The sequence below is a fragment of the Salvelinus alpinus genome, chromosome 9 (assembly GCF_045679555.1).
Source record: "Salvelinus alpinus chromosome 9, SLU_Salpinus.1, whole genome shotgun sequence".
Taxonomy (NCBI): Eukaryota; Metazoa; Chordata; class Actinopteri; order Salmoniformes; family Salmonidae; genus Salvelinus; species Salvelinus alpinus.
Window position 1 is genome coordinate 13285637 of NC_092094.1, and position 20829 is coordinate 13306465.

The window sequence follows — 20829 nt, forward strand, 5'->3', positions numbered from 1 at the left end:
ACACAAGTGCTTCGCCTCTTCTAGGATTTAGAAATACATCCAGCGCGGTAAAAGGGGTGCTTGGTTGCTTTGTTTAGAAATGTTTGATCCAAATTCCCATTACTTTTTGCTCAATTTATCTCTTTGTATACTACGGATTATTTATGATGGTATAATAATATTCATTACCATCGTGAATGCGCAGGATAAACTAAATAATTGTTTTACAATTTTCCTGATCCCCCCTATTTGCACTTGGTATGTTCTACTACGACTAACCCCTTATTAGCTCCTTCACTAGAAGGGGGGTATGTGTGGGTAGAATGTGCCTGTACTGTAGCCTATCTATTAGGACTGACTTGTGATTGTCCTATTGTACCTACAACTTGTAATTAGGTATGTTTTAATTCAATAATTGTAGCCTACACAGGGTGAAGGGCATTGTGAGTCATCACCACTAAATTCAATCTGAACTCGTGTGCTGCTTGCCTTGCAAAAGATACAACCATGTAACTACAGTAGCCAGGTATGCAATCAATCAGTTACATAATTTCCATCCGTTATAGCCTACAATACACTCAGTGGCCAGTTTATTAGGTACACCCATCTAGTACCGGGTCGGATCCCCCTGTATCAATCAATCAATCAAATGTATTTCTAAAGCCCTTTTTACATCCGCCGATGTCACAAAGTGCTTTTCAGAAACCCAGAGTTAAACCCCAAACAGCAAGCAATGCAGATGTAGAAGCACGGTGGCTTGGAAAAACTCCCTAGAAAGGCCAGAACCTAGGAAGAAACCTAGAGAGGAACCAGGCTCTGAGGGGTGGCCAGTCCTCTTCTGGCTGGCCAAGATGTTCAAACGTTCATAGATGACCAGCAGGGTCAGATAATCATAGTAGCCATGGGATTCACCTGCTCAACGACAATGTACAGATACGCTGTGGCATTCAAACGTTGCTCAATTGGTTTCAAGGGACCTAGCGTGTGCCAGGAAAACATTCCTGCACGATTACACCACCACCACTAGCCTGTACCGTTGACACCAGGTAGGATGGTGCCATGGACTTATGCTGCTTACACCAAATCCTGACTCTGCCATCAGCATGACGCAAAGTCGAACCAGCCAATATTTTTCCACTCCACAATTGTCCAGTGTTGGTAATCGCGTGCCCACTGGAGCCGCTTCTTCTTGTTTTTAGCTGATCGGTGTGGTCGTCTGCTGCAATAGCCCATCTGTGACATGGACTGACGCATGGACTGACGAGTTGTGCGTTCTGTGATGCCGTTCCTTCACACCACTGTTGTACTGCACCATTATTTGCCTGTTTCTGGCCCACCTGTTATCTTGCACGATTCTTGCCATTCTCCATCAACCTCTCTCATCAACAAGCTGTTTTCACTCTCACAGGGCTGCAGCTGACTGGATGTTTTTTGTTTTTTGTACCATTCTTGGTAAACCCTAGACACCGTCTTGTGTGAAAAGCCCAGGAGGCTGGCCATTTCTGAGAAACTGGAACCAGCACGCCTGGCACCGACGATCATACTAAGCTCAAATTTGCTTAGGTCACTCGTATTGCCCATTCTAACGTTCAATCAAACAGTGACTGAATGGCTCGATGCCAGTCTTCTTGCTTTATATAGCAAGCCACGGCCACATGACTCATTGGGTGTGTAGGAACGAACCATTTTAGTGAACGGGGTGATGTACCTAATAAACTGGCCCCCGAGTGTAGGTCTACATGGTCTGCCTAAATAAGTTCCAGTTAATTATGGAAGGCTATTTGACTTGGGCAAGCTGTTTCAATGATGTCATTATTGCTTTGTAGGCCTATGACAGTCATGATAGTAGGTAGCCTAGGCATTATAGGCTATATGCTATAGCTCGTTAACATTTGTATTTACGTTTGTGATACAGACATCCTACTGTAGGCCTATTGTAGCATTGCTGTCTGACACTAATTTGGTCTTTCCACTGAATTATAGGTTGCACTTTTTGTTTAATTTCACATGTTCTGAACCCTCTAATCCCCTATCTAACCTTTTAACGAAAGTTGAGTCACTGTGACCTCTCCCGACCATTGAGAGGTAGACCTAGACATATCAGTCTGTTGGAGCCTGGTAGGAAGATCCAAGGCTGCCCTCCCCTCCCTCCCTCCCTCCCTCCCTCCCTCCCTCCCTCCCTCCCTCCCTCCCTCCCTGCCTCACCCCCTCCCTCCCTACCTCCCTCCCTGCCTCACTCCCTGTCCCCATGTAGCCTCAGCACCTGTTCTGATGACCATGCACTGTCAGGTGTCTCAAGGACATACAATAGCTCTCTCTCTCTCTCTCTCTCTCTCTCTCTCTCTCTCTCTCTCTCTCTCTCTCTCTCTCTCTCTCTCTCTCTCTCTCTCTCTCTCTCTTCTCTCTCTCTCTCTCTCTCTCTCTCTCTCTCTCTCTCTCTCTCTCTCTCTCTCTCTCTCTAGCTCTCTCTCTAGCTCTCTCTCTCTCTCTCTCTCTCTCTCTCTCTCTCTCTCTCTCTCTCTCTCTCTCTCTCTCTCTCTCTCTCTCTCTCTCACAGTGGCAATCATGTGCCCTCTGAAACAGACAGGGTGCTGTCTCTCTGTGTGTGTGTGTGTGTGTGTGTGTGTGTGTGTCTGTGTGTGTGTGTGTGTGTGTGTGTGTGTGTGTGTGTGTGTGTGTGTGTGTGTGTGTGTGTGTGTGTCTGTCTATATGTGTGTGTGTCTATATGTGTGTGAGAAAGAGAGAGGGTGAGAAGGGTAGAGCGGTAGAGAGAGAGAAGGGTAGAGCGAGTGAGAAGGGTAAAGAGAGAGAGCTAGGGAAAGAGAGAGAGAGCTAGGGAGAGAGAGAGAGCTAGGGAGAGAGGGAGCTAGGGAGAGAGAGAGAGCTAGGGAGAGAGCTATGGAGAGAGCTAGGGAGAGAGAGAGCTAGGGAGAGAGGTAGGGAGAGAGCTATGGAGAGAGGTAGTGAGAAAGAGAGAGCTAGAGAGAGAGAGAGAGCTAGAGAAAAAGCTAGGGAGAGAGCTATGGAGAGAGCTAGGGAGAAAGAGAGAGCTAGAGAGAGATAGAGCTAGGGAGAGAGAGAGCTAGGGAGAGAGAGAGAGCTAGGGAGAGAGAGAGCTAGGGAGAGAGAGAGCTAGGGAGAGAGGGGAGCTAGGGAGAGAGTGAGCTAGGGAGAGAGCTAGGGAGAAAGAGAGAGCTAGAGAGAGAGAGAGAGAGAGAGAGAGAGGGAGAGAGCTAGGGAGAAAGAGAGAGCTAGAGAGAGAGAGAGCTAGGGAGAGAGAGAGAGCTATGGAGAGAGAGAGAGAGAGCTAGAGAGAGAAAGAGAGCTAGGGAGAGAGCTAGGGAGAAAGAGAGAGCTAGAGAGAGAGAGAGAGCTGGGGAGAGAGCTAGGGAGAAAGAGAGAGCTAGGGAGAGAGCTAGGGAGAGAGCTAGAGAGAATGAGTGGGTGAGCACTGTATGTGTAACTGGACTACAGTGAACTAGAGAACGAGTTAGATTGTGCTTGTGTGTGTGATTATTTCTCAAACGTGTGTTTTTCATTTCAACATTCTGTCTCTATTGATATACTCCTTGCTTCCCGTCTCAGTTTGTGGTCCAGGGTTTAACTCATACTCAGTGCATTTAGCCTCTATCCCCCTCTGCCACAGCTCGACTTGCTGGTCTGACTTAAATTTGAACTTTGTCGATTCAGGAAGCTAAGGATATATTTATAAATTATATTTCAATTAATCTTCTCAATTGACCAACTCAACCCCATAGCCTGTTACTCTCTATCTTCTCTACTATTTGTTAGTGTTTAGCACTTTAGAGATATAGTGTGCAACCCAAATTACACTATTTAGTGCACTACTTTTAAACACAAGTGGTGCACTATAAAGGAATTAGGGTGCCATTTGGGATTTGGGACACGGCCATATACCTCTGGGGATGAGAGTCAGTGCAACGTCAGCTGGCTGGCTGTCTGTCTGTCTGTCTGGAGTCAGTGCAACGTCAGCTGTCTGTCTGTCTGTCTGTCTGTCTGTCTGTCTGTCTGTCTGTCTGTCTGTCTGTCTGTCTGGAGTCAGAGCAACGTCAGCTGTCTGTCTGTCTGAGAAGAATGCCATTCTGAGGGTCATTCTTTTCATAACAGTGCAATTTGATAACCACACATCGACACAAACAGACACAAGTTATGTCAGAAACATTTAAAGATTTGTGTATGTGTGTGTGTATGTGTGTGTGTATGTGTTTGTGTATGTGTGCACGTGCGTGCATGTGAGTGTGCTTCAGGCATACAGACTGTGATGTTATAGACTGACCATAATGTTCTTGGAACAGGATGGTTACTCCACTCATGAGACAATCCCAGAATCACTGTGATGTCAACTAGTAGTATAAAAGACGACAGTGCCCAAAGGGTCATTCGAGCACAGCTAAGGTAACGATGAAATACTCATTTGTTAACTGCCTTCAATTTCTGGTACATAGCTCCTCCTCTACTTACAACACCGGATCTGCCCGTCACATTCAGTTAAATATTCTTCAAACTCTCCTATCCTTTTCAGTTTGCTGAAGCCATTGACTGCACAAGCTGCAAGAAAGGTTCAAACTTGAGAAATGGGTCTTTGAGCCTTTAAGAAATCCCTCACAGAAATGTTCTCTGACACCTGTACTTGTTACCCTATCTAATAATGTCATTCATGGTCATCCTCACTGATATTAACTTGTAACTCTGCCGAATCACGTCATTCATGGACACTAACGTGTTATTCTAACAAATTAAATTAAATTATGAACATTCCCATGTACGCTTTACGTTGTTCTTATAGATACTGTAGGCCCGCCTGAAATTCTATCAAAATGTATTGCTGACTGTTTACTATCTATGCTGACTGTTTTTAATAAATGTTGTGTTGTTGCCATGTATTTCTGCCCCACTGTGTTGTGATATCTGTTCTCCTTGTGCTCTAACTGTTCCGCATTGACTTTTGTGTTTGTCATATGTCCCTGTCCTTCTGTGTCGTGATGTCTGTCTTGTCCTGTGATTTCAATGTATTTTTTAGCTATTTAATTTTTTACACAGCAATTCCAAGTCGTCACTGGCCAAGCCGTCATTGTAAATAAGAATTTGTTCTTAGTTGATTCGCCTGAATAAATAAAGGTTAAAACGTTTTATAATAATAATATGACAAAAGGGTAAGGTAAGGATGACATCATAAATGGTCACATAGGGTAATCTGAGGGTAGGGGATGAGAGGGTGACTGTCTGTATACAATGATGGATGTTTCACCATTAGAGCAAATTGATGGCATTTTTGTTTTGTTTTGTTTAGTTTGTGTGACATTTTGGGGGAATTATAGTTTTATCTTTTTCGAACATCTTTATTTCATTCATATTTTTATTTCATTCATCCAATTCATTGTTTCCTAAATTCTTCCAGTTCTTTCAACAATTTCAATAGTGCTTGATCTTCTGTTTCCTGTTTTAAAACGATGTGAGGTAGCAATCTGCAGATAAGCAGTATCAATACATGGTGTTCAAACTGAGACCTTGTAGAGTTGATGCATCAAAAAGGGGTCTAACAAGTCTTACAGTGCATAATAAAAGATCATGAGGGATCATACCTGTTGTCTTTAAGTAAAATGTTACCAATTTATCTGATGCCTTTATAACATCACCATTCCACCTTTCTCTGAACGGATCTGTTGAGATCTTGTGATGGTAAACACAGGATGGGTCACAGTTGGTGGTTTGCTGTGAGCCTACCTGTTGAATACTTCATGGGATAACCCCGACTCTGGGAACCTGATGCCGTGAGGCCATCAAGAGTGTGAATACCCGAAAGCCATTGGAAAGTTGAGGCATTGGGTTTCACAATGGCATTGTCGTAACCCACATGCTTCTTTTGTTGACTGGTGTAACCTCATTGAGACAAAAACTCACAAGGATGAATGAGTCATGTGAATGGGTTATTCTTAGACAGTACAATTTTATCTGACATTGCACTGTCTGTCATCAAGCACAATCTTGATTCTTTACAGTGTGACTTTATTGAAAGTCACAATCTGAATATGACATGGATTCTGAATGGAAAAAGACCTACACATAAGCCATTCTCCCTCCCCTCCTCGTCACCAGAGCAATATAGTTGGTTCATGAGTTGGCCAGTATCTACTGTACTTTAGTGAACACTAACCCTCTGCATGCCCAATCAGGTTGCAAGCCTCCCTATGGCACATGCAGTTCAAACGTGTTGTGATAAAACAGTGGAACACACTTAACATTTAGACAAGAATGACATTAGCCAGGTCAACCTTGACAATAGTTTAGTGACTGCAATGTCGAGGCAGCAATCAGAGGAACACTGTACGAAACAGTATATTATGTGTGTCTGCAATTATCATGTTGTGTCTCGCTTCTTACGTCACAGTGTTTTTGCTGGATATAACAATGTCCATCCAGGACTTTGGTACTTCTACCCTCAGCTGATGATATAGAGTCCTTTGTAGGCCATGAAAAAAGCATTGGATTGGTGGAGGCATCGGCTAGTGGGAGTTTCCACCATAATGTCTTACACTACCCATTGTCTTTCAAATCAGCGAAGTTAAGTGAAGAAGTGCACTCTTTGGGAGGAAGGACATATAATTGGGACATCTGTTGCATTGCTTTTCTGATCATGTGTCTTCTCTGTACATTTTCTTACATTAAGTGATTGGTTGAATTGATCCCAAAGAGCGGAAAATGTGTGGACTACTGTACCAAAATAATCATGTGATATCTATAAATAAATCATAGTTCGCCCATCAAATAAATATATTTTTAGATTTTTACATGGAAAAGAAGTACTAAATACTATAGACTCACACATTCATCGCAATAATTTCTTGGAATGCCTCTGCTATAGATTCCCTGAGCCCCAAAAAAATGCTCGGCCACACTCACGATTGCTATTTTCTCAGATTTCCTCTCTGTTTGTGCAGTTTATAACCACTGTCATAAACAATACAAAGATCACCTTCTTAACATGCAACATGTCAGGATCCCTCTGTTGGTGTGGAACATTCACTGACGTCTCCAATCCTAATACCTTTGTTTCTTCAGCGTCACTCCCTTCTTCCACTCTTCTCATTGCAGATAGGAGACATGTTGGACAGCCCTTACTCTGGTCAGCTCTGTCTCCTTCACCCTAACAGGGCACTTCAGGAATTTGGGCGCATGCTCACCACCACAATTTCAGCGTTTAACCTCAGCTGGAAAACAATATTTCTCCCGTCTACATACACTTGTCACATGACCAAACAAGAATTAAGGCCTACAGTGTGAACAAGGGGGACTCCCTAAAAACACGCTATCTCGATACAAGTTACTTTTTGCAGCAGGTTAGGAGAGCATTTTCGCAATCCCTAACCCTTTTCCTAACAATCTAATTCTCCTAACCTGCTATGTTAATTCTCTCAACCTGCTACAAAAAGGCATAGCTTTATCAAAGTGGTGTAATGGCATTCAGAAGAAGAAGGTGAGGACCAAGGTGCAGCGTGATACGTGTTCATATTATTTATTCGAAACTGAACACTGAATACAAAATAACAAAAGGAATAACCAAAACAGTTCTGACAGGTGATACAAACACTAAACAGAAAATAACCACCCACAACTAACAGTGGGAAAACAGGCTACCTAAGTATGGTTCTCAATCAGAGACAACGATAGACAGCTGTCTCTGATTGGGAACCATACCAGGCCAAAACATAGAAATACAAAACCTAGACATACAAACATAGAATGCCCACCCACATCACACCCTGACCAAACAAAAAATAGAAACATACAAAGCAATCTACGGTCAGGGCGTGACAGTACCCCCCCCCCCAATGGTGCGGACTCCGGCCGCAAAACCTGAACCTATAGGGGAGGGTCTGGGTGGGCATTACTCCGCGGTGGCGGTTCTGGTGAGGGACGTGGACCCCGCTCCACTTCTGGCTCGGCCCACTTTAATAATGCCTCTGGAGCGGGAACCCTCACCACCGACCCCGGACTAGAGGACGCCACTGGACTGATGGTCGAGTCTGGAGTGAGTGGCGCCTCCGGACTGACGGGCGGCTCTGGCGCCTCCGGACTGACGGGCTGCTCTGGCGCCTCCGGACTGACGGGCGGCTCTGGCGCCTCCGGACTGACAGGCGGCTCTGGAAAGGAGGGCGGCTCTGGCAACTCCGGACAGGAGGGCGGCTCTGGCAGCTCTGGACAGGAGGGAGAACCTGGAGGGAGGAGACGGAGAGACAGCCTGGAGGAGGCACAGGATAGACCGGGCCGTGGAGGCACACTGGAGGTCTCGAACTAAGGGCCTGCTCAACCCGTCCTGGCTGGATGGTGATTTTAGCCCGGCACATACGGGACGCAGGCACAGGACGCACTGGGCTGTGCAGACACACGGGAGACACAGTGCGCAGAGCCGACGCAGGATATCCTGGCCCGAGGAGACGCACTGGCGGTCTGGAGAGCAGGGCTGGCACCATCCGTCCTGGCTGGATCTTCACCCTAGCCCGGCAGATGCGGGGAGCTGGAATGTAGCGCACCGGGCTCAGAGCACGTATTGGAGAGCTGTAGCGCCGAGCTGGCACAGGACGTGCAGGGCTAGGGAGGCGCACAGGAGGCCTGGTGCGTGGGACTGGCACAGTCTTCTACAGACGGCTAGCACGCACCTCAGGACGAATATGGAGAGCTGACTCAGGTGACATCAAATCGCGGACACACTCCGTCGGGCGGATGTCGTACCTCATGCACCAACACAGCAGCTCTCTCATTGCTCTCTCCTCCAATCTCCCCATTAACTCCTTCACAGTCTCGACTTCGCTTCCTTTGCTCACCTCCAATTTCACCCCATAGCCCGGGGCCTGACCAGTCCCATGAACGCCACGGTAAGCACGGGGAGTGAGCTCAGGTCTCCAACCTGACTCTGCCACACTCCCCGTGTGCCACACTCCCCGTGTTCCACCCCCCCAAAACATTTCTGGGGCTGCCTCTCGGGCTTCCTTGTCCGCCTCTTCCCATGTCCAGTCCTCTTCTCCACGCTGCTTGGTCCTTTGGTGGTGGGTGGTTCTGTAACGGCATTCATGACCAAACAAAAAATAGAAACATACAAAGCAATCTACGGTCAGGGCGTGACAAGTGGCTTGTTTTTAGGAAGTTCAGTGAATAAGGCTTAAGAGTTTCCTGGGTGTACAGTATGTGTCACAGGTGTGACGAATACCCTAATTACTGTGCATGCTTTGGGCCAGGTGCTCCTAATTTAGTGTTTGTTAGCTGATTGATTAATTGAAACATGTGATTGGCTTCCCTCTCTTTATAACCCTTCTATATTTTGTTTGCGGTGTGGCTGCCCAAGTGCAGGTGCTTTTGGAAGCGTTGGTTTCGCTAAGTGTTACTTTGATGGAATGATGACTAAAGTTGTGTAGTGATTTCCCTCCACTGAAACCTGTTTGTTTGATTTCATTGTCTGTTTGTGATATCCTCCCTCCATTTTGTTTGCTAAGCTAAAGCTAACTTGGTTCATGGAAGCTGAAATTGGGATATAAATAAATGAACGTGTGAACCGTTACCAGCTTCTGATTTTCCTGTAGTGTATTTCCACTCAAACCCATGTTATGAGTTATTCAGAGCTCCCTATGCTTTTGGTGGTGTAGTTGGATCTATGGTACTGAATTGAGTTTAGTCACAGCCCCTTTTGGCCAGGACATGACATGCACTCGGCATTGGGGAAGACCTGCAATAAACTTTGATTTGAACTTTTATAACCAATTCTGATCGACTTCCAACAAATCAAATCAAATTTTATTTGTCACATACACATGGTTAGCAGATGTTAATGCGAGTGTAGCGAAATGCTTGTGCTTCTAGTTCCGACAATGCAGTAATAACCAACGAGTAATCTAACCTAACAATTCCACAACTACTACCTTATACACACAAGTGTAAAGGGATAAAGAATATGTACATAAAGATATATGAATGAGTGATGGTACAGAACGGCATAGGCAAGATGCAGTAGATGGTATAGAGTACAGTATATACATATGAGATGAGTAATGTAGGGTATATAAACATAAAGTGGCATAGTTTAAAGTGGCTAGTGATACATGTATTACATAAAGATGGCAAGATGCAGTAGATGATATAGAGTACAGTATATACAGTGGGGAGAACAAGTATTTGATACACTGCCGATTTTGCAGGTTTTCCTACTTACAAAGCATGTAGAGGTCTGTAATTTTTATCATAGGTACACTTCAACTATGAGAGACGGAATCTAAAACAAAAATCCAGAAAATCACATTGTATGATTTTTAAGTAATTAATTTGCATTTTATTGCATGACATAAGTATTTGATACATCAGAAAAGCAGAACTTAATATTTGGTACAGAAACCTTTGTTTGCAATTACAGAGATCATACGTTTCCTGTAGTTCTTGACTAGGTTTGCACACACTGCAGCAGGGATTTTGGCCCACTCCTCCCTACAGATCTTCTCCAGATCCTTCAGGTTTCGGGGCTGTCGCTGGGCAATACGGACGTTCAGCTCCCTCCAAAGATTTTCTATTGGGTTCAGGTCTGGAGACTGGCTAGGCCACTCCAGGACCTTGAGATGCTTCTTACGGAGCCACTCCTTAGTTGCCATGGCTGTGTGCTTCGTGTCGTTGTCATGCTGGAAGACCCAGCCACGACCCATCTTCAATGCTCTTACTGAGGGAAGGAGGTTGTTGGCCAAGATCTCGCGATACATGGCCAAATCCATCCTCCCCTCAATACGGTGCAGTCGTCCTGTCCCCTTTGCAGAAAAGCATCCCCAAAGAATGATGTTTCCACCTCCATGCTTCACGGTTGGGATGGTGTTCTTGGGGTTGTACTCATACTTCTTCTTCCTCCAAACACGGTGAGTGGAGTTAGACCAAAAAGCTCTATTTTTGTCTCATCAGACCACATGACCTTCTCCCATTCCTCCTCTGGATCATCCAGATGGTCATTGGCAAACTTCAGACAGGCCTGGACATGCACTGGCTTAAGCAGGGGGACCTTGCGTGCGCTGCAGGATTTTAATCCATGACGGCGTAGTGTGTTACTAATGGTTTTCTTTGAGACTGTGGTCCCAGCTCTCTTCAGGTCATTGACCAGGTCCTGCCGTGTAGTTCTGGGCTGATCCCTCACCTTCCTCATGATCATTGATGCCCCACGAGGTGAAATCTTGCATGGAGCCCCAGACCGAGGGTGATTGACCGTCATCTTGAACTTCTTCCATTTTCTAATAATTGCGCCAACAGTTGTTTCCTTCTCACCAAGCTGCTTGCCTATTGTCCTGTAGCCCATCCCAGCCTTGTGCAGGTCTACAATTGTATCCCTGATGTCCTTACACAGCTCTCTGGTCTTGGCCATTGTGGAGAGGTTGGAATCTGTTTGATTGAGTGTGTGGACAGGTGTCTTTTATACAGGTAACGAGTTCAAACAGGTGCAGTTAATACAGGTAATGAGTGGAGAACAGGAGGGCTTCTTAAAGAAAAACTAACAGGTCTGTGAGAGCCGGAATTCTTACTGGTTGGTAGGTGATCAAATACTTATGTCATGCAATAAAATGCTAATTAATTATTTAAAAATCATACAATGTGATTTTCTGGATCTGTTGTGTAAATCTGAACCCTTTACAAACACTTTCTTCTAAGAGTGTAATATCTATAAACAACCAAGTAACTTTCAGAAGCCTCTCATTGTCTCCTATTGTTGCAGTGCCTTGACTGGAATTCAAACTGGCAACACTCTATACGTAGTGGCTATACAGGTCTACCTCTCTAACCTCTAAGCCACCTACCTATTATACAACAAATACAATAGATAGATACCAATAAATGTTTTATTTGTTGCACACTATGTCTAATCTAATTTACAGTATGAGGAGTACCAGAGATACATGGGAACTTCGTTGTCACGTTTTTAATTTCTTTCAGCAGCCCCCTCTCCTCACAGCCCCAGACAGAAGCGATAGGCTTGAAGCACCCGGCCAGGACCCAGAGGCCCAGATAATAGCTACAGTCCAGTAACAGAAAACACTTGACAGAGTAAACACACGGTGGCTATCCAAACTATCCAAACCAGCACTCCATTTGGGCCGGAGCCGCCATTGACTGCTGTAATCTGTTGTGTAAATCTGCAGCTTGGGCCTGTCTGGTTGCTGTCTGGGTTCTGTGCTCCCGGACAAAAGCGTCAGAACACCTTGCCTACTGACAAAGGGCCACACGCCGCCGGGGCCTAATCAGAGTGGACAAGGCTTGCTGATGGGGCCTTTTTGAGCAATTGAACTTTGTCAATGCTTCTTAGGGGGACCTGATGGAACAGAGGGGCAGGCAGTTTGACTTCAACAACAGGGGCTCCGCTGAAAACTCTCCCTGTCAAATGCTGGGACTGAAGTGGTACCGTGACCCATAATGACCTTTGTAATGCTCGTATACACACAAACATACAAACACGTTTGGCAGTGTCACTGTTTGTTGACCTTTCAGACTGCATATACATACACTGAGTATGTAAAACAATAAGAACAACTGCTCTTTCCATGACCTAGACTGACCAGGTGAATCCAGGTGAAAGCAATGATCCCTTATTGATGTCACTTGTTAAATCCACTTCAATCAGTGTAGATGAAGGTGAGGAGACAGGTTAAAGAAGGATTTCTAAGCCTTGAGACAATTGAGACATGGATTGTGTATGTGTCCCATTCAGAGGGTGAATGGGCAAGACAAAATATTTAAGTGCCTTTGAACGAGGTATGGTAGTAGGTGCCAGGCGCAACTGTTTGTGTCAAGAACTGCAATGCTGTTGGGTTTTTTCACGCTCAACAGTTTCCTGTGTGTATCAAGAATGGTCCACTACCCAAAGGACATCCAGCCAACTTGACACAACTGTGGGAAGCATTGGAGTCAACATGGGACAACATCTCTGTGGAACACTTTCAATACCTTGTAGAGTCCATGCCCTGACGAATTGAGACTATTCTGAGGGCAAAAAGGGGGGGGGGGGGGGGGGTGCAGCTCAATATTAGGAAGGTGTTCTTAATGTTTTGTAGACTCAATGTATAGACCACATTGTGTTTTTGGAGAGAATCTATCGAATTTGATGTTGGTTTTTCGAGGTAACATGATAAGGTGCATCAGGCGCCATTTAGCTATTGATGTTGTCCTTGAATTCTGGCAAGTCATGAGAGAAGACTCAATGACTTCTGAGTCCGAACACAAAAAGGTGAGGACACAATGTTCTCCAGTGAAACACTGAACAAGGTGGCGGAAGTTGTAAAGTTCTGAAGTTCTGAGAGCCCCTGGGAATGGGTGTGGGAAAACCTGCGAGGGCCGCTCTGGAATCTCCTCAGAGAGACGGACTACAAGCGCTGCACTTTCCATGTGGGAAAGGTTCCGTTCCTTTGTCATCAGAAATGTCATTGTTGTACAGTAGGTTACAGTCTGTGTTGTTGGCCACAACAGTACCTTCAACTCTGGAGAGCGAGAGAGAGAGAGAGAGAGAGAGAGAGAGAGAGAGAGTGTGGAAAAAGACAGCACTTGAGGCCCATGCAAGGCTTTTCAATTCCAAAGAATAACATTTGCTGTGATCTTGCATGATTGCAATGTACTTTCCCCACATGATTTACTGTAGTAGTAGGCTAAAGTTCTTAGAAACATAAAGGGAATGTTTGGACATTATGCCGTGCACATAGAAGAGAGTCACAGAAAATAGTTGCATGTCATGTAAATGACCTGAAGCGCCAAGGCCCCCCTCCTGCATAAAGCAATTATGTGTGCACTCTTTTCATTTGAGTACAGTTACAAATTTATGATTTGACGTAGCCTAACAATAAAACAAAGATACTGGTGACTAATGTTTCCCATTTTATCTGTAAATAAAATGTAGAGAAATGGTATGTTGCCAAATGGCAAGGCAACACCCTACAGGGTTACGTTTGTCCAGAGTGGTTTTCCGTAGTGTTCTCCTCAGTTTCCATAGCGACCACAGTTCCATTTAGACGCGGATGGAATGATTTGACGTTCCTGGTTAGAAAACCGGTTAGCAAAGTATTCAAAACACAGACAAACACAGGTAAATTACCTCTTATTTAAAACAGAAACATTTCGTGACAATAAAATGTAAAAAGTTTAATGTCTTATATCTCTTCTCCGTGTTTTCATGCAGTGTTTGAAACAGAAACACGGCCCGTCTGCCTCTGTTTCCTGAAGCTGCTAGCTAGACCATGGATGTCAGTCAAGAAGACCTGAGCAAACTGAGCATCAACAACTCCTCTGATGATATTGAATTAGATAATTCTTATCAGGAAGACTTTTACTCATCTGCTGATGAAGATCATGCTGATGAAGATGATGTGAGTTGATTTATTATTAGTCAACTGGAAGTGAGAGTTTGTGTACTTAAGTGTGTAGGCCTAATCTCCATTGTCTAACGTTAGCCTACTGTTAGCACAATGTTTTTATACTACTTGTCAATTAATGTCTACTGGTTGCAAATGCATGTAAACCTAACTTTTCACCTTTCAATACCCCCAGGTTTCAGATAAAATCCCAGAATCAATGCTCAAATATTTTGAAGCCTCCGAGAACAGAGCAAGTCAGTTTGAAAAGCTCATCCTTGAGGACAATGAAGATGATGGTAGGAATGAGGACCTCTGGATAATGTATAGGCTACAGAAATATAGAAAATGCATGAATCATTTATTCATCATTCAGGCTAGCTGCTGGCTACATGATGCCATACTATTGTTGTGTATATGTGACTCAATGTCTTTGTACATTGTCTGTTTTCAGATTCCGGAGCGGCTGAGGTGTATTCCATCATTTCAAGTCGATCTGAAGACCTTTTAATGGAACTGGCCTCTGACTTAGGCCTACACGAGGACCCAGTGAAGTTAAAAGAACAAGTGAGTCTAGTTTAATAAGGCTTGTGTGCACTAAAGTACTAGTGTTATGTAATTTGTGCTGGGACGTAGGCTAAATATGTTTGATTGATTTAGGTCATGTTCGAGATGGAGGATGAGAAGTTGAACACTATCCCTAACAAGGCCTGCCCTCACACTGTATCTGACAGTGACATTACAGACAGAGTGCCACACAACAGTGAGGGTATGTGTAGATTTCTGTGTGCGTGTGTGATATATATGCCCACTAGATGTCACCCTTGCCTCATTTAGTCCAGCCCTATAAAGAAAAGAAAAAAGGTGATATTCATCAAACTAATGGAGCTGTGACCTGTGTCTTTCTGTTTGACACAGATGATATTGAATGTGATGCATATTTAAGGTCTGAAAAGCAACTCAGTTTGGAACTGAAAACTTTGGAGCGTAAGTTGAAAGAGGAGGATGAGAGGAGAATTGTGGAATACGAGGTGGAGCGAAAGAAGGAGCAGAATGAGCAGAGAGAAAAGGAGGAGTGGAGGAAACGCAGACAGAGAGACTTTGAAGAGGAGCTGAGGCAGATAGAAGAGGGAAATAGGGTGAGATAGTTCATATCATCCCTTTCTCCCATTTCCCGTTTCTATGTTTTCCGTAACTAAGAGTGACCAATTGAAGAAGTCATTTTCTGTCTGTAGCATCGCCCTACAGGCATGGAGGAGATGAGAGAAAGAGAGGCAGAAGAGAAGCTTCAACAAGAGTTGCTCAAACAGCAGGTGGGCCAGATTCAATCACATTTTTTTTTAGATGTGCAAACACTGAAACACTGGCAATGGAGAGGGGCTACGTCGGAAGTGTTTTCAGAAGGGGCTCATCTTTCTTGTCAGTTTTTATTGGTTTAACTTCTCTCCTCCACTCTCCCACACGAACCAGGAGCTGATCAGCAGCCTCCAGAGACAGATGGAGGAGGAGAGGAGGGCCTTTGAGAAGGTGCAGGAGGAAAAGAGGAGGAAGACCCACCAGTCTCGATGCAGGGCGGCCATCACTATCCAGGCTGCCCTCAGAGGCGTCCTGGCACGCCGGTGGACCAGGGCCGAGCTCCACCGCAAAAGAGAGGAACAAAGGAGGTGTGAGGAGGAGAGGAGCAGGAGGGAGGAGAGGTTGAGGAGGGAACAGGAGGAGCAGCGGCTGAAGCAGGAAAAGGAAAACAGAAGGAGAGAGTTGGAGGAGCAAGAGCTGAAGAGGAGGAGCTTAGAGTATGAGAGAGCCAAAGAAGAGGATCGAGTCCGTATGGAGAGAGAGAGACAGGATGAGGAGGACAGGAGAAAGAGGGAGGAGGAGGAGAACAGAAAGGAGGGAGAGAGAAGAAAAATGGAGGAGAAGAGAAAGAAGCATGAAGAAGAGGAGAAGAGAAAGAAAGAAGAGGAGAAGAGAAGAAAAGAAGAGGAGAAGAGAAAGAAGAGGAGAGAGAAGGAGGAGCAGATTAGGGAGGAGAAAGATAAGCGAGAAAGGGAGAGGGAGCGGAGAAAAAGACAGGAGGATGAGGAGGAGGAAAAGGAGAATGAAAGGAAAAGCAAGGAGGAGGAAGAGATTAGGATGGAATCAGATGAGAGGAAACCAAAGAGCCTGCAAAAGCTGGAGACAGGAATAGTGAAGGAGGAAAGTCAAAACCTGAGTGAGGAAAAAGCCAGAGAGGAGAAATCAGCCGCCACTGAATGTTCCCCCACTGCCAGCTCTCCCCCCATTGACCCCAGCGCCTCAGCCCCTCAGTCTGCCTTTGAGCGTATGAGTGTATCTCTACCAGAGCAGACGGAGCAGAGGAGACTGGCCTGGATGAGGGACTGCACTTCCTGGTCCAAACTCTCCCTGCAGAACAAGAGGAAGCAGCAGCAGGGGGTCAGGACCCAGAGGAGGAGGGGGGCGAGGAGGGCCACTGAGGGGAGCGGTTTACCCCTCCTCTGCCCAGAAACACTCCTTCAGTCTGGTGCCTGGAACTCCCCTCAGGAGGTAACCTGCATGATACGATCTACAATGTGATACTCTTTATTTCAGGGGTCGGTAACAGGCAGCCTGCAGGCCAAAACAGTCTCGCGAGTGATTTTTTTGTTGTTGACTAAAATCACTAGGAATTAAGAAAAACATTTGTTTAAGTTAGGAAATATGTTCCAAACTATGCCCAGGAATCAAAAATATATATATATGTGGCCCGTTTCAGGAAACTAGGCGTATGTCGTGGGTCACTACTTCACATGAGAGCCATTTGAACGTAATTTTTATTTTAATCAAAATGTTTTTTTATGCAGATATGCCTTCTCGACCATGTGAACTTTCATGTGCCTTAATAACAAACTTGTATGCCTTTTGTAAATATGAATGAAATTGTTAAATTACGAGCCTAGTTAGCCATGATTGGCTGAGATAATGAGTGGGCTGGACATGCCGAGAGATGAGTTTGGATTGGTCTGCCATATAGCTCGCTTCTGTCTATTTGAGTTGGTCAGTATGTGTAGGGTAATTCTGTCTAACACGGCTTTTCATTTTTTTTAGCGTGTATTAAAACTTAACAAAAGACTCCAGTAAGCAAGTATCCATTTCAATAGAACATCACTGCAACAACTGTTTCAGAGTACTCTCGTCTGAGTGTGCCAGAGCAGAATAACGGACAAATTTACGAACGCTCAACACCTGTTGAATATGGCCGGTGTCAGTAAAGGTTGGCAAAAAAGCGTAATTAAATTGTTGCCAGCAGTACAGTTGCAGTTACCAACGCTCTGGATATCATAAAAAAAGCCTAACCAGCTCTGCTAGGGCGAGTAAAATGGTCAGAGTGAGCTGTTCCCTCATTTGTGTCTGGAGGTAGCTAGCAAGCTAGCCAACGTTAGCCAGTTAGCTTTGGTGCTTGACTGCTGTTGTTAGGTCAGAACGCTCGGATCAACCCTACTCCTGGGCCAGAGCGTCCAGGGTGCACTCTGAATGCTCCGAGAGCAAAAAACACTCTGGATTTACAAATGGACAATCTGACAATGCTCTGAGTTTACGAACGCCCAGAGCGCACTCTGAGCACACTCTGGCACTCCATATTGAATTTATGAACATATCCGTAGTATAAACCAGCCTTTAGTCTTGAAATCTTTGGTTGTTTAATACATGGCCTCACATGGGAATCCTTAAAAAGCTGGGTGGGGCTAAAGCTTAATAGGGTTTGGAACGATGCTGAATGGGTGTAGACAAAGAAGTACCAAAATATTCAACGGACATTTTCTCAAAAGTGAGGTTACAAGTTTATCAATTTTCCAAGCAGAATTACTTTCCCATTGTTCCTCAACTGTAGTGTATGATATACCATTTTCTAGCTCTGGGTCTCCACTTTTATCCAATGTAAAAAACACCATAAAATATGTTGCTACATAAGACAGAATCAAGCCGGTTGGTCACATATGCGATTGTGTCTTAATGTAATCAAGGTATGAATTTTGTTGAATCTAGTTGCCTACCCCTGCTTTATTTCATAAAGGTTTTTCCAGAAAAATAAGTTGCGCTTGATTTAGCTTTTAACACTAAAGGTATTATACTAGACTACAAGTAGGATATTTGAAAGTATTGGACCTAGATGCATTTGACCCATATCTGAAAAACAGTCAATCAGACACATTCAAATAACCAACAAACCAACCATAACAAAACCAAAAGCAATATTTCACTGACTGGGCATTACCTTCCAATGCAGGTGACCACAGTTGTTCTGGAGGATCTCCCTGGCTGTAGCCTCTCTACTTTGTCCCAATGCCCCAGACTGCAGACCCTCACCATGAGACGCTGTGGCCTTAAATCCCTGGAGGGCCTCAGTCAATGCACAGAGCTTCGCTACATCGATGTACAGGTAAATACACCACCATTTACATGTGGGGTAAGCTGTACAGAAATTGTTTATCTAGCCAAATCTGGTGCAATGGAATGTTGTACAAGTCGGATAGGACATCTACTTTGTGCATAACAGGTACTTTTCCCAACAATTGTTTACAGGCAGATTATTTCACTTATAATTCACTGTATTACAATTCCAGTGGGTCAGAAGTTTACATACACTAAGTTGACTGTGCCTTTAAACAGCTTGGAAAATTGCCAAAAATGATGTCACGGCTTTAGAAGCTTCTGATAGGCAAATTTACAGAATTTGAGTCAATTGGAGGTGTACCTGTGGATGTATTTCAAGGCCTACCTTTAAACTCAGTGCCTTTTTGCTTGACATCATGGGAAAATCAAAAGAAATCAGCCAAGACCTCAGAAAGAAATTGTAGACCTCCACAAGTCTGGTTCATCCTTGGGAGCAATTTCCAAACGCCTGAAGGTGCCACGTTCATCTGTACAAACAATAGTACGCAAGTATAAACACCATGAGACCACGCAGCCGTCATACCGCTCATGAAGGAGACGCGTTCTGTCTCCTAGAGATGAACGTACTTCGGTTCGAAAAGTGCAAATCAATCCCAGAACAACAGCAAAGGACCTTCTGAAGATGCTGGAGGAAACAGGTCCAAAAGTAACTATATCCACAGTAAAACGAGTCCTATATCGACATAACCTGAAAGGCCGCTCAGCAAGGAAGAAGCCACTGCTCCAAAACCGCCATAAAAAAGCCAGACTACTGCACATTATTATTATTATTATACCTTTATTTCAACAAGGAACACAGACTGAGACCAATGTCTCTTTTACAGCTGGGCCCTGCATATACAGTGGGGAGAACAAGTATTTGATACACTGATGATTTTGCAGGTTTTCCTACTTACAAAGCATGTAGAGGTCTGTAATTTTTATCATAGGTACACTTCAACTGTGAGAGACGGAATCTAAAACAAAAATCCAGAAAATCACATTGTATGATTTTTAAGTAATTAATTTGCATTTTATTGCATGACATAAGTATTTGATACATCAGAAAAGCAGAACTTAATATTTGGTACAGAAACCTTAGTTTGCAATTACAGAGATCATACGTTTCCTGTAGTTCTTGACCAGGTTTGCACACACTGCAGCAGGGATTTTGGCCCACTCCTCCATACAGACCTTCTCCAGATCCTTCAGGTTTCGGGGCTGTCGCTGGGCAATACGGACTTTCGGCTCCCTCCAAAGATTTTCTATTGGGTTCAGGTCTGGAGACTGGCTAGGCCACTCCAGGACCTTGAGATGCTTCTTACGGAGCCACTCCTTAGTTGCCCTGGCTGTGTGTTTCGGGTCGTTGTCATGCTGGAAGACCCAGCCACGACCCATCTTCAATGCTCTTACTGAGGGAAGGAGGTTGTTGGTGTAGATCTCGCGATACATGGCCCCATCCATCCTCCCCTCAATACGGTGCAGTCGTCCTGTCCCCTTTGCAGAAAAGCATCCCCAAAGAATGATGTTTCCACCTCCATGCTTCACGGTTGGGATGGTGTTCTTGGGGTTGTACTCATCCTTCTATTCCTCCAAACACGGCGAGTGGAGTTTAGAGCAAAAAGCTCTATTTTTGTCTCATCAGACCACATGACCTTCTCCCATTCCTCCTCTGGATCATCCAGATGGTCATTGGCAAACTTCAGACGGGCCTGGACATGCGCTGGCTTGAGTAGGGGGACCTTGCGTGCGCTGCAGGATTTTAATCCATGACGGCGTAGTGTGTTACTAATGGTTTTCTTTGAGACTGTGGTCCCAGCTCTCTTCAGGTCATTGACCAGGTCCTGCCGTGTAGTTCTGGGCTGATCCCTCACATTCCTCATGATCATTGATGCCCCACGAGGTGAGATCTTGCATGGAGCCCCAGACCGAGGGTGATTGACCGTCATCTTGAACTTCTTCCATTTTCTAATAATTGTGCCAACAGTTGTTGCCTTCTCACCAAGCTGCTTGCCTATTGTCCTGTAGCCCATCCCAGCCTTGTACAGGTCTACAATTTATCCCTGAT

General features: G+C 44.8%; 1 protein-coding gene across 1 annotated transcript in view; it reads left to right on the forward strand.

Annotated features, from left to right (window-relative positions):
* Positions 1–14001: 14001 nt before the first annotated feature.
* Positions 14002–20829, forward strand: part of lrriq1 (leucine-rich repeats and IQ motif containing 1) — a 51659-nt gene continuing 44831 nt past the window's right edge. The window contains exons 1-9 of the mRNA XM_071416469.1: positions 14002–14086; positions 14180–14366; positions 14548–14650; positions 14806–14918; positions 15012–15120; positions 15270–15490; positions 15587–15664; positions 15822–16895; positions 18616–18768. Of these exons, the coding sequence (XP_071272570.1) occupies positions 14238–14366; positions 14548–14650; positions 14806–14918; positions 15012–15120; positions 15270–15490; positions 15587–15664; positions 15822–16895; positions 18616–18768 (1980 nt within the window). The 5' untranslated portion in view covers positions 14002–14086; positions 14180–14237. The remainder of the gene's footprint in view (positions 14087–14179; positions 14367–14547; positions 14651–14805; positions 14919–15011; positions 15121–15269; positions 15491–15586; positions 15665–15821; positions 16896–18615; positions 18769–20829) is intronic.